The 12,221-nt window shown below is 41.8% G+C and overlaps 1 protein-coding gene across 5 annotated transcripts in view; it reads right to left on the bottom strand.

The window, feature by feature from the left end:
* The window catches only part of Trpc4 (transient receptor potential cation channel subfamily C member 4), a 176,981-nt gene that overhangs the window by 48,381 nt on the left and 116,379 nt on the right, over positions 1–12,221 (bottom strand). For 4 of the 5 annotated variants that reach the window (XM_028873358.2, XM_028873357.2, XM_028873360.2 and 1 more), the window contains one exon: positions 10,115–10,451. In XM_028873358.2, the coding sequence (XP_028729191.1) occupies positions 10,115–10,451 (337 nt within the window). Of the gene's footprint in view, positions 1–10,114; positions 10,452–12,221 lie in introns of those variants that run through there. The other variant, XM_028873362.2, reaches the window with a different exon arrangement.

The following is a 12,221-nucleotide window of genomic DNA, read 5'->3' as shown; positions in this document are numbered from 1 at the left end:
ACATCACAAAGAGGCAGTGTGACTACTGCTGGGCTACTAATTAATGAGGACACTAGGGTCTGAATCTCCAAATGCAGTGTCCAGGACAATTTCTTACCAGGCAGATCTTTTAATAGCCATTATTTATTTCTTTATATAAAATTTTGTCCATCCCCGGAGATCAGAAGATGTGCATATGAAAGCATTGACTGGCAGGTATGTTTCCCGTTAGCCTTCAGTAGAACACACAGAGAGATGGAAACTAGACTATGCCAGTCAGATGAGGGTGGTGCCAGGCTGCACTGTAAGAATCAGCTTTATAGCAATAGCCAACGCATCACTTGTCACAACTGGAGAAAGGGTTGGGATTATATGGCTTTTGATTACAAGATTCTACCACAATTGTGAAAGATTTCCAAGCAATGTTTGACTATTAAAATATCTGACATGAGATTAAGATCTGTCATCTACAAGTAGACAAGGACTTGAGCAACCTGCCCCGATTGTATGAATCAGATATTTGACTGGTAAAGGATGAACAGATAGCTTCCTGCCAAATGTGAAGAATGCTCTGGCAGAAGAATGCTCTAGACTTAGGGAGGTCGAACTTCCAACCTAGAATCTAGAATGCCTTTCACTGTGCATCCTCAGAAACAATTTTGGCAAGGTATGGAAACCCAGTCTATGTATCTCTCTAGAGAGCAACACTAGTTCATCCTCTCTTCATGTACTTCTGATTCAGTCATCTCAAATTTATATGTATTATCAAATGTTACAGAGCTTAGAGTACCTGCAAAGCAATCAGAACACCGATGCACTGGAGGGATGAAAAAGCCCTTGACAAGGTCTGAGAGAAGAAGGTGCAAACTCACTACACGGTAATACTTTAGCTTGGGACTTCTTTAGGGTCCAAGGAAGTGAAACTTCAATTGGAAGTTAGCACTGGGTGATACCAAGGTTTCCTAAGACTAACAGTTCTGAGACCTGAAAGGCTTCTGTGGAGTCCATGGAGATGGATTTCACATGACCTTCCTGACCACCCAGCCTCTTACCTCACTTCGTACAAAAGAGAGGGGAAAAAAGATCCAGATAGAACTGGTAACTCTAACAGCAGCAGTGTTTAGGAACTTGCACCAGCACTATAACTTAACTTCAGTTACAGATAACATTATTAGTGAGCACTTGTTAGTTAATGAGCTGAAATACTTTAAAAAGACTTATTTTTAAAAGACATATTCATTTTTTTTATTTGTATGCATGTTTTAACTGTCTGTATGTATATAGGAGCAGTATGGGAGCGCAGTCCCCACAGAGGCCAGAAGAAGGCATCAGGTCCCCTGGAACTGGAGTTACAGATGGTTGTGTGCCACCATGTGGGTTTTGGGAACCGAACCTGTGTTCTCTGGAGTATCTCTTCAGCCCATGAATCTTTTCTTTAGTCTAGCACCAGGTCAGAGCATCACTTCACAATGTCCTCATACCTGCCTGATGGCTGTTGGTTTTTAGGCTGCTGAAATCATGCTAGTGAAATGCCAAGTTTTATCTCTTCTGGCAAGAGTCACCACATTTCTGAATAAACAAGCTATTAGAAAAATGAGAGGGTGCTAGTACAAACTGAGATGCATCCAGCGAGCTGACTATTCAGGGAAACTGAAGACAGAGCGGGAGAGAACAAAGCTTCAGGGGACTTCTGTCACAGTGTGTTTGTCCTGGCCCCAGAATGGAACATTTCAACATCTCGCTCTCTGTTTATAAACAGATGACATGATTTCTCAGAGCTGTGCTAGAATCCTTATTACAGGCCTTGAAGTCAAGAGTATGGACCCAGGAGAGGAAGAGAATCAGAGAATGAGCCCAAGACAGAACTTCCTTTCCTTTCAAAATGCTTTGGAGGCTTGCCCTGGATGTTTTTGTTTATTTGTTTGTTTTTTAAAGCTATCCTGTGGCATTTTTCACTGGGGACACTTGAGAGCTCTGACCTGAACATGGCTGTGAGGATTCCAGGGAACAGGTAGTCTTGGATTTCCCATTCAACAGTCCAGATTATAAACTCTGGGATGTAACTGTGTCACTGGGAGGGGTGGGGAGGGGAGGGAAGGGAAGGGAAGGGGAGGGGATCTTTGGCCTTGCCCTCTCTTGCTGTAGGTATACACACAGTTAAAAAACAACAACCCTGAACAAAGAGTGAGATACCTTTTCACCAAAGTAACCCCAAGGGCCTGTTGCTCAAGGTCCAGAGTTGCTGGACTCTGTCTTCTGCGGCCCCTTTATTGAAGACAGAGTCCCCTGGTGAGACATCAAATCAACAAAGATAAAAAGAACACAAAGAATTCTTCACTAGTGGAATTTTCCTTTGCTTTTCAAATCAGGGACTAGAATGTGTCTCTGGGCTCAGATGTCCGTCTCTGTCAAAAATAATTGTATTACTCAAAGTTATTTTATGTAATGGGGATTGACATGATACTGGACCTCCAAGAGACACTGAACTAAGGGCAGCTCCTAGGGTCTCAGCATATATTTAAAACCTCAACCAAGTGGAAGACCAAAGCCTACAGAACGCGCTTCCTGAAGGCAGCTTGCAGATGTATGCACTACAGATAACCTCCTTTTGGTAGGTTACTGAAAGATTCTAGGACACTTTCTGCTACCCCACACTTGCCCCCTCCATTGCCATAGTCCACAAAGAGAAAACACTGGAAAGGGGGTGGGAAGAAAGCCACACACTGTACTGACAGGGCAGTTTTTGTTCAACAAGGGAATAAATGCCAGAGAGACACAAGGGTGGTTATCCTTTCATACTTCCTTAGTTCAAGAGAGGGGATCCAAGAAAATCCCCCAAGCCTGAGGATTATACAGCAAAGAGAAACTAGTATCCCACACTCACTGCTGGGGCATCTTCTTGACAGTTAACTGGTGTGTCTCTCCCTTGGTCCAGTTCATCATGGAAAAGGGAAAACGATGCAGGCTGTCAGTGGCACAGCTGATGGCAGCCTGAACTCTTACTGGTCCATGTGTCTGGGCTGGCAGTCCTCTTGTTAAGTCCTGCACGATGCAGGGAAAAGCTGAGTGTGACTCTTCTTGCCAAACTCGAGAGACTTTAGGGGCCACAGAAGACCATACAGACTGACAGCAGGATGCGGGGACTGAGGGTCTGCAAGACGTCATACAGAGCTGAACCCGATCCTGAGAACCTTGCAGTGTGCAGGCACAGCAGGGCCATCTAGAGAGCACAGTCCTTCCCTAGATGGTCAGCACTTTCGTGCCCAGCACAGGTCCCCAGTGATTCATAGCAGGACACTCAGGAAGAGGTGTGGCTGGTGCAGCAGTTTGTTAATGAAGACTTAGCTTCTGCTATCATCTGTCTTCCCTAAGACAATGGGAATGGAGAGAGTAGAGATCTGTGTACCCTGGGGTTCGAGTTGAAGCATGAGTCATGTGTAGATGAACACATCCAGGTCCTTCAAGACATAACCAGTCTGTCATTGAGAAGAGAAAGTCTGTAAAGTGGTTATAAGTTTAAAGTTTTTAAAATAGACCAGTCCTTTGCCGATTGGATTTAAGGGCCACTCCACAACAAGCCAAAGAGCAGAGAATGGCAGTGGAGCTGTCTGCCACAAATGGGACATCTCTACCTCCACCCCTCCTAAGGCTCGGACCACAGAGGAAGAGGGAGAGGAAAGATCATAATAAGCAGAGAAAACAGTGTTGTCTGGACCTGACAGGACCTCTGTGCTCAGGAACTCATGGCAGCTGTGCTGACCGCACAAGACCTGCACACGATCAAGCCCATCAACTTTCTAGCATGGAGGAGAAAAAAGAAAGAGGCCCTGTCCCCTAAACTAGGGATCTAAGGATAGTTGATGGCTTGATCTCATAACTGAGGATCTATGGATATTTGGTGGCTTAATGCCCTAACTAAGGATCTATGCATACTTGATGGATTCTGGGGGGAGGGAGTGTCAATCACCCTCCAGTGGATGGACTCATGCCAGGAGTACATGGCCAACACAAATAGGACTTGAAGAGTTATTTAAAAAAAGAAGACACAAAGTTGTGGGGAGAGGTGGGGATGGATCTGGGGGAAGATGGGGGTGAGTTGTGAGAGGAGTGGGATGAATATGATGAAAATACACTGTATGGATTTCTCAAAGAATTAGTTCAAAATGTTACAATCCAATAAGCTGCTCTTACATTATAATAACTCAAGGTTTCAGGAAATCAATATCTAAGAGCCATCTCATTCAAAAATAGAGAAAAGCTCTCTAATTTAGAGGGGGTTTGAATAGAATGGCTGGAAAAAGTAAAACTAATTTGCATCTGGAGTCTAAAGAATAGAGTTTCTCATAACTGTCATATGAGAACTGAATCTATATGAAAATTTTCTTTGTAATTGTTTCTCAGTCTTGAGTGTGTTTAAGTACCTCTGTGATGTCTGAATCAACTAAGCAAGATGATAACTCAAAATCTCAATTTTCTCAAAATAATCCCCAGGGGTTCTGACTGTAGTCAGCAGACCAGCGAGAATGGCTGACGTGATGCAAATGGCAATAATTATCCTGCATTTGAAGACATTTGAAAACCCTAAGTCACTGTGGTTCTGACATCACTATTTTAGGGAAACAGAGTAGGAAGACAAAATGAAGGAAGGCTGTGTCTTCAGGTTAGATTAAAGGAATGCCCTGTCAGAAGTTAGAATGTTCATACCTAAGTATAACTAGTTAGTAATCAGTTATGAAGTTTGAGTAATGTAGTAGAATTTTTATAGGATCTTTAATTTAAACACTTCCATGAAAATTATAACAGAATAGTGAGATTGATGGGAAGACAAATGCTTCTTTGCTGCAGGCACCCTTTCAATGACTAGTAGAAGTCGCACAACGCAGTGTTTAAATGAGCTAATTCAGTTTTTTACTATGAAGGTTACCATGTTCCACTGAAGATACATTCTCAGTACTTTTAAAAACAGTTGACCGAAACACCTTTTACAAATGCATCGCTCTCAACAGACGTTTAAATATTAATAATGTTCTCAGAATCAAGGGAACTCAACTTTATGTCCCAGAAAGTGATTCTTTGAAACTAGAAAGGAAATGTGTCCCTCCCTCCCTTCCTCCCTCCCTTCCTGCTCTTCCTCCTCTCCTTGTTCTCATTTTCTTTTCTCTCTTCAACCGCTCTTTCTCCTTCCTTTCTTCTCTTACACCCCTCCTCCATCCCTCCCTTCCTTCATGCCTCCAAGACATTGCTTATTCCAGCACTAGAGAGCCACATAGACTGTTCTAGACCAGTGGGAAGGGTGGCGGGGAGGGGGTGCAGCAGCATTGTGGTGGGGTGGTACAAAGGATTTATTGTGTACAAATGTGATATTGGACATTGTCACAACCAAAGTGCATCCTGGAATGCGTTACACCTCTAATGAATGGCATACACTGCTCAGTCACACTGAACCGCTGTCAAGGTGGAGGAGATGCAGGAAACAGTGTGTCTGTGAGGAGGCTTGGTGTTCTAGAAGCTCTTGCTCCCTGTAATCCTGTGCCTCCCATTCCTGGCTCAGTGTCTCCTAGAGGGCCAAGGCTCTTGCTTGGAAGCTCTGGGATTTGTTGTACTAACATGCACCAGCTGGCCCCTTGAATTTGGACAAGGACTCTAGCTTCTCAAAGCCTGTCTCCTTTCTGTGAAATGAGATATTCCCAGCATTCACTGCAGCAAGATGGAGCAGAGTTACCGTGACAGCCACAGGAGAACAGGCATTTGCATTGTTCAGCCTCTAGCTTCTAATACTGTTAGGCAACAATAGCTACTGTGGTAATTTCAAACTAAGGAAAACTAATTCAAGCACCCATCCAACTCTCTGACCTTTTCATGTTTTGGTGTACAGCTCGCTTTTCCCATATGCTCCCCTCTTCCCATCTACACTAGACACCAACATTCTCAGGAGGCCTGTAGATTTGTCTTTGAGTGTTCAATTGGACCTACACTGACACAGCCTGACAGAGTTCATTTTTTCCCCCAGTAAAGAATTCAGTTACTGTGAGTGAGTCAGTGCACAGACAACAATTTGAATATTCCTAAATACTGTATGTCTTGATAGTTTACTGTGCATAACTATATACAAATATATATATTTAAAAACTATATAAAAATAGCTTTTAAAACAGCCCATAAATACAGATACACAGGAAGATGAGGGGGAAATGTGTCATACTGTAATGGTTGTCTTTTTTAAAAAAAATTACAATAGTCCTTTAAAATATCAAATGGCTGTTCTGCCACTGGGTTTGGATCTGTCAAGGACTGCAGCTAGTGTATTGAACTTACTTGAGCATTGTGCTGGGGCGTGGGGGGAGAGGAAGAAAGCTAAAGGTTAGTTTTTTATAATTGTAACACTGCTTGGAGCTGTTTGAGGTCCTAGGTGCTTTAGAAGTAAGGCTGAAATCATGAGTCATTGAAGACATATGATCTTAGTGACTATCTGAAAAAATGGGTTGTTGAGGTATGGCTCAGTGGTAGAGCACATGCTTAGTCTGAAAGAGACTCTGGGTTCCCTCCCTAGCACCAAAAGATGGAAAATGAAAATGGTCACAAGAATAAAAATTATATACATATATAAGTTATATATATATATATATATATATTTTATTATATATATTGAAAATGGTCTCAATAAGGTAGATTGTTGGTTCCTATGAGTGTTAAGATGATAAGATGAACATTATTAATTCCACATTGCCTATTTGGCAGACTCAGTTGAAAATTTTCAGACTTGTTAATATCAACACTTTAAGCTATACATTATACAGCAAATGGTGGAAATGAGAAACCAATGCGACTAAAGAAAAAATGCTAAAAAAGCCTGTGATGCAGGCAAGCTGGGCAACGTGGATATTATGAGCACGTCTTGCTTTGTGGCTCGCAATTCAACAGGCTCTATTTTTAACAGAGCTGAGATTCCTCTCTCTGCTCCATCATCTCCTCAGTTCACCCTTCTCATCATGCTCACAGTGCATAGATTTACATGCTGTTTGACTGGGGCCTATTCATAGGCATGACTTAATGCCAATCACTGCACAGCCGTTTTACTTCCTCTCAGGAGCAAAGCATTATTTCATATATGACAACTTTTACTGAAGAGCTACTTTTTAACAAAATGTTATTGTAAATTTTTATGACAAAAATTGTCACAATTTTTAGCTAAGTTGATTATATAAGTGTATATATGTATATGTACATGTATATATATATTTATTTTTATGCACTATAAAAAAGCATGGCATATATTTACCTGTTATAATGGATCTTGAGGAAAAGCTCAAACTGGCTTTTGGAAGGTCTGAATTTTTTCCTTTTCCTTAATTTTATTTTATATGTATTAAGTATTTGCCTGCATGTATATATGTGCACCATATGCATGTAGTGCCTTCAGAGGCCAGAAGATGGTGGAACTGGAGTTACAGATGGTTGTGCTGCCATGGTGATGCTGGTAACTGGAACTGGTCCTCGGCAGGAGTAGCCAGTGCTCTTAACCACTAAGCCATCTCTCTAGCCTCAAGTCATTCCACCTTATTATTATAAATCTAGAACCTTACAGTGCATGAACTAGGAAATGTTTGGGTAAGGAAATGGAACTAAAGATGTCCTACTTCATCCGCTATCAGCCTTGGGCAAGAAAATATAGATGATTCACTGATACAGCCATCAAATCGGACCACACCCTTTTAATCTACATCACAGGTTTGTAGAAGGGTCTAAACACTTGACGCCAATGCTGTCTCCTGCCCCTTTGTGAGAACAGTAATTCTCTCTCCCTAATCAGGGCAGCTCAGTAGATTCAAAGGCAAGTTAAATATCATCCAATGAAAATCCTTTCCCTTTATTGGTGAAGGCACTGCAATCCCTGAGGGTTTGTGACTGCTTATGTTTTAAGTTCCATAGCGGCAGCCTCTCCACAGTATCCCAGTCACAGCTCATAGCCCTTATAAATCTGGATCCTCTAGAGTACTTCAGACTCAGTCTTAACAGTGTGGCTCTCATGAACCTTTTTTCTTTTTCTTTTCTTCCTTTTTTTTTTTTTTTTTTTTTTTTTGCTTTTCGAGACAGGGTTTCTCTGTGTAGCCTGTGTAGCTTTGGAGCCTGTCCTGGAACTCACTCTGTAGCCCAGGCTGGCCTCGAACTCACAGAGATTCACTTGCCTCTTCCTCCCAAGTGCTGGGATTAAAGGCGTGTGCTTCCACCGCCCTGCTTGTCTCTCAAGATTCAACAGTATAACTATGTTGAGACATCTACTCAATACATAAATGCCATTTATCACATGCCCTATGCCTGAAGTGAGATAATCATTCACACATGTTTTTTAATTCTAGGAAATATCTTTTCACTCTAAAAGCTCCCAGATCAATTAGCCCCCTGTAGTCACATCATCCTGAAAAGGCTGCCTCTAGCAGATACCTCAGACTGCTGGAATTATGTCTGAACTGTGGCTCAGATATCATTGTTTCATCCACATGTCAAGGGATATTCTGCTACTAATTTACCATATAGCAGGCAGTGAAATGCAGTTTTAACCACAAATGTTATTCAAAGTTATATGTTTCTATTTTTTACAATATTTACCATTTTTTGCAGTTCTGCTCATTAATTCATTACTCATTCCTTCCAGTGAAATTTAACCTGCTTCTGGCCAAGTGCCTTTAGCGCGCACCCTTTGACTCTTTGAAGGTATTCAATGTACACTCACTGGCTGCACAAAGACTAGAAATACTACATAGGCTTACGACACAGCATTTGTAACATTTTCCTAAAAAAGGTGTACAATCCACTTAGGATGTCAGGATTTCTAGATATGCAATGTGAGTTATGAATACTTAGATAGGACCTCTTAAGTGTTTTGGTAAGAATTATTCTAGAAAGTTTTTAGGAAGAAAATTAATGTAAAATATGTCCCTTATGTGAGACAATTTGGTGGAGAGCAATAATTTCATCTTACTATCAACTCTAATGCTGTAATGATTTTTTGAAGATTTACAGATCTAAACTTTACTTTTAACCTAAATAAGCACATAGTGTACTCACATCAGATTAGTTAAAAATGACTCTACGGTTCACTTGGGATGGTATTTATAAAAAAGTAGTAAAATGTAAAACAGCCAGTCTCAGGTCAATGTACTTTTTTCTTAGCTACTATTGAGGCTGGTGGGAAGTTTTAGGACTGAAGGCGAGTCTTCTTTTTCCCTACTGGTTCCTCACTTGAATCTCCTCACAGTTTTGAAGTTAACCCAAGCAGGTCTCCTGAGATCCGTGAATTGTGAAGTATGTCATGTTTCCTAAGGAGCTGGGTTTGGTACTACAGGGATCTCAAGCAAAGAGGTAAGTAGAGGAATGTGATTTCTCCATAAACCACAGTAGGATATAGAAAAGAATAATTAAAATGCAAATTCTAAGCATGGCTACAGTAACAGGAAGAATGGAAGGAAAACACAATTTCTAATATTAATAAATGAGGTTTCTACTCTGATTTGTAGCAGTTCTAAAATAATTATCTATCTTTGGTAACATGGAGGTTGAAAATTTTCTGTTGTTTAATATCCTAATTTTCTAACTACAGAATTTTCAAAGATAAAAAAGTAGTTAAAGTTTTAAAAATGTCATGTATTATGTAATATATGTGTATATATTAATAAATAAAATCAGTGCTTTAGAGAGGCACATACTCATCTTGTGGAAGGAATACAAGGAAATTGGGGCTGGGGATGCAGCTCAGTCAGTGGCAGCCCATTTGCTTACCCCTGTAGAGGCCCTGGCTTAAGATGCCAGTACAGGAGAACAACAAGAGATTATGTGTGGCCAATGACACTCACCAAAAAGATTCAAAAGGCAAGCAAGGCACAAACTCTGAGTCATTTGTGGGACATGGAGTCATCAACACCTGTAATCTTATAACCTGAGATTGCCTTTCCCGGGCCGCCTTCGGCCCACCACAGGTGGCAAGACATCTGTTTGGTTTTGAGGGTTAGCGCGACCACAGCCAGAACCCATGTGTCATCCCCCTCGGCCCCAAACATTAGCGAATGCTCTTTCTAGGCAACAGAACTCCATGGCAGAAACACGTTTGGTATTATATTTTCTAAGGTAACACATTTACCCAGGACCCACGGTAATATCATCCACTCCACGATGGTTGGTGGTGGACCTTGTCTGTTCAAGTCTGACCTGTCGATGTGCTGAGAGGCTAGCAGCAGCAGGAACAAAAAGGTCAGATAGGAGGCCGTGTGGCAGATAAACTTGATGAATGGCTTTCGGATGAACAGTCCCAGTGGGCTTTTGGGAGCTATCAGGTAGCACACGGAGAAGACGGGGAAAAGCAGTCCTATAATGAAACACGTCACCATCTTCACCGCCCAGTGTCTTCTCCTCCAGCCGGGGAACTCATCATACCAGCGGGATGCGAGCAGCTGCTGGCAGTTGGGCTGGGCAACAAACTAGGAAGAAAGGACAAGGAAAATTAAGTCCCCGTTGTATGCAGTGACCTCAGTTCGGCAGGAAGCACTCAAGAGTCGACTTTATCCTTGAACACACAGTTTTAGTAAAATGACAACTTTTAGTGTTTTCCTTATTTCACATTAAAATAAAATTTAAATGAACCATATAGTCTTTGGAAAAGCAATATTAGAATTCAAAGACACAAGCTGTAGTTCACTTGACACTAGAGTAAAATAATCGAACACCGAGTCATTCTGAGAAATACCATATAATGAACACGTATTTCACTCAAGACACAGTGCTGTATGTGGACTTAAACGAAGTCAAAACAGGTACCGGCCCCTGAAGTGGAGACGGAGGGAAGGAATAAGAATAACACAGTGTTCTAGTCTCATTCTTTGGTGCTGTGATAAAACACTGACCACAAAAACAATTTGGGGAGGAAATGATTTATTTAGCTTACAGGTTAGAGTCCATTACGCAAGGAAGCCAAGGCAGGAACCTGGAGGCGGTAGCTCAAGCAGAGACCATGGAGGAACGCCATTTATTAGCTTGCTCATCTATCTTTCTTACAAAGTCCAGGGCCCCTTGCCTAGAGATGGTTCTCATAGCAGGATGGGTCCTCCTACATCAATTAGCAATGTAGAAAATGCCCCCACAGACATTCCCACAAAACAACCTGATGGGGGCAACTCTTCATTTGACATTCCCTCTTCCCAGGTGTGTCTAGGCTTGTGTCAAATTCACACACACACACACACACACACACACACACACACACACACACAGCTATTCAACAGACATAGGATATATTATGTAAAAAATATGGTCAGATAGAAAACTCTCTGGGTGGGATGCAATGTTTTGCTGTTGTTATTTGAGTTAGGGGTTCTCTAGCAGCCTTGGACACCCTGGAATCCTGGCTGCCAGAGGCCATCCTGAACAGCTTCCATTCTGGGGGCTCTGGACCAAAGTGTTCCTGGCTGAGAAACTTCTGTGACCCATAACCTGTTCTGTTTGGGACATTGCTCTCTCCCCTCCCACTGGGTGGAGGGGACTTTTGGGTGTGTGTGTGGGGAATCAGTCACACTTCCTAAATAAGCCACTAAGTGGGTATCCCCAGGACCCTCAGGAGAAAGGGGACTTAAGGTGACAAGTCTCTCCAGTTCAGTGCCACATGAAGAATTTGACCTTGACCCCTTAGCCTTGCTGCTGAAGGTTATGAGAGGATGAACTGGGCAAGCCAGGGGCCACTGGGGGTGCGGGTGCAGGGGGATGGCACTCAGGTACCCTGCACCTATATACATAAAATGTGAAATTCATTTGTTTGTTAACATCACAACTTCTTGGTTTAGTTATTTATCATGACTTACACATGGTTTTCATTTTTCTTCTTTATTTAGATTTTCTGTCATAAACATGTATGGATTTTGTTATCATAAAAGCAAATATGTGTTCAATTGGATTCAGTTAATAAGCAAATAAACATAAAATATTATAAACAAGCCAATGAAAGTCATGATAGCTGAATTTAGTAGGAAATCATCAAGCGCATTATGAAATACACAAGCTACTTCGCAAACATTTCACCCCAGTGACAAGCTTAGGATATAGCACAGGTCCTGCTTTCTCCTTTTAAATGAGGGGGGCAGAAAGCTGTAAGAAGTCTCTGTAATTACACAATTCAGACCAAGAGGGAGTGCTTAAACGCACGGTTCAGGTTTCCTACCACAAGTTTCTTCACTGTGACTGACACCTCCGCTTCACAC

The sequence above is a fragment of the Peromyscus leucopus genome, chromosome 6 (assembly GCF_004664715.2).
Source record: "Peromyscus leucopus breed LL Stock chromosome 6, UCI_PerLeu_2.1, whole genome shotgun sequence".
Lineage (NCBI taxonomy): Eukaryota > Metazoa > Chordata > Mammalia > Rodentia > Cricetidae > Peromyscus > Peromyscus leucopus.
Note: the sequence above shows the minus strand (reverse complement) of the source record. Positions and strands in the feature narration are given on the sequence as shown.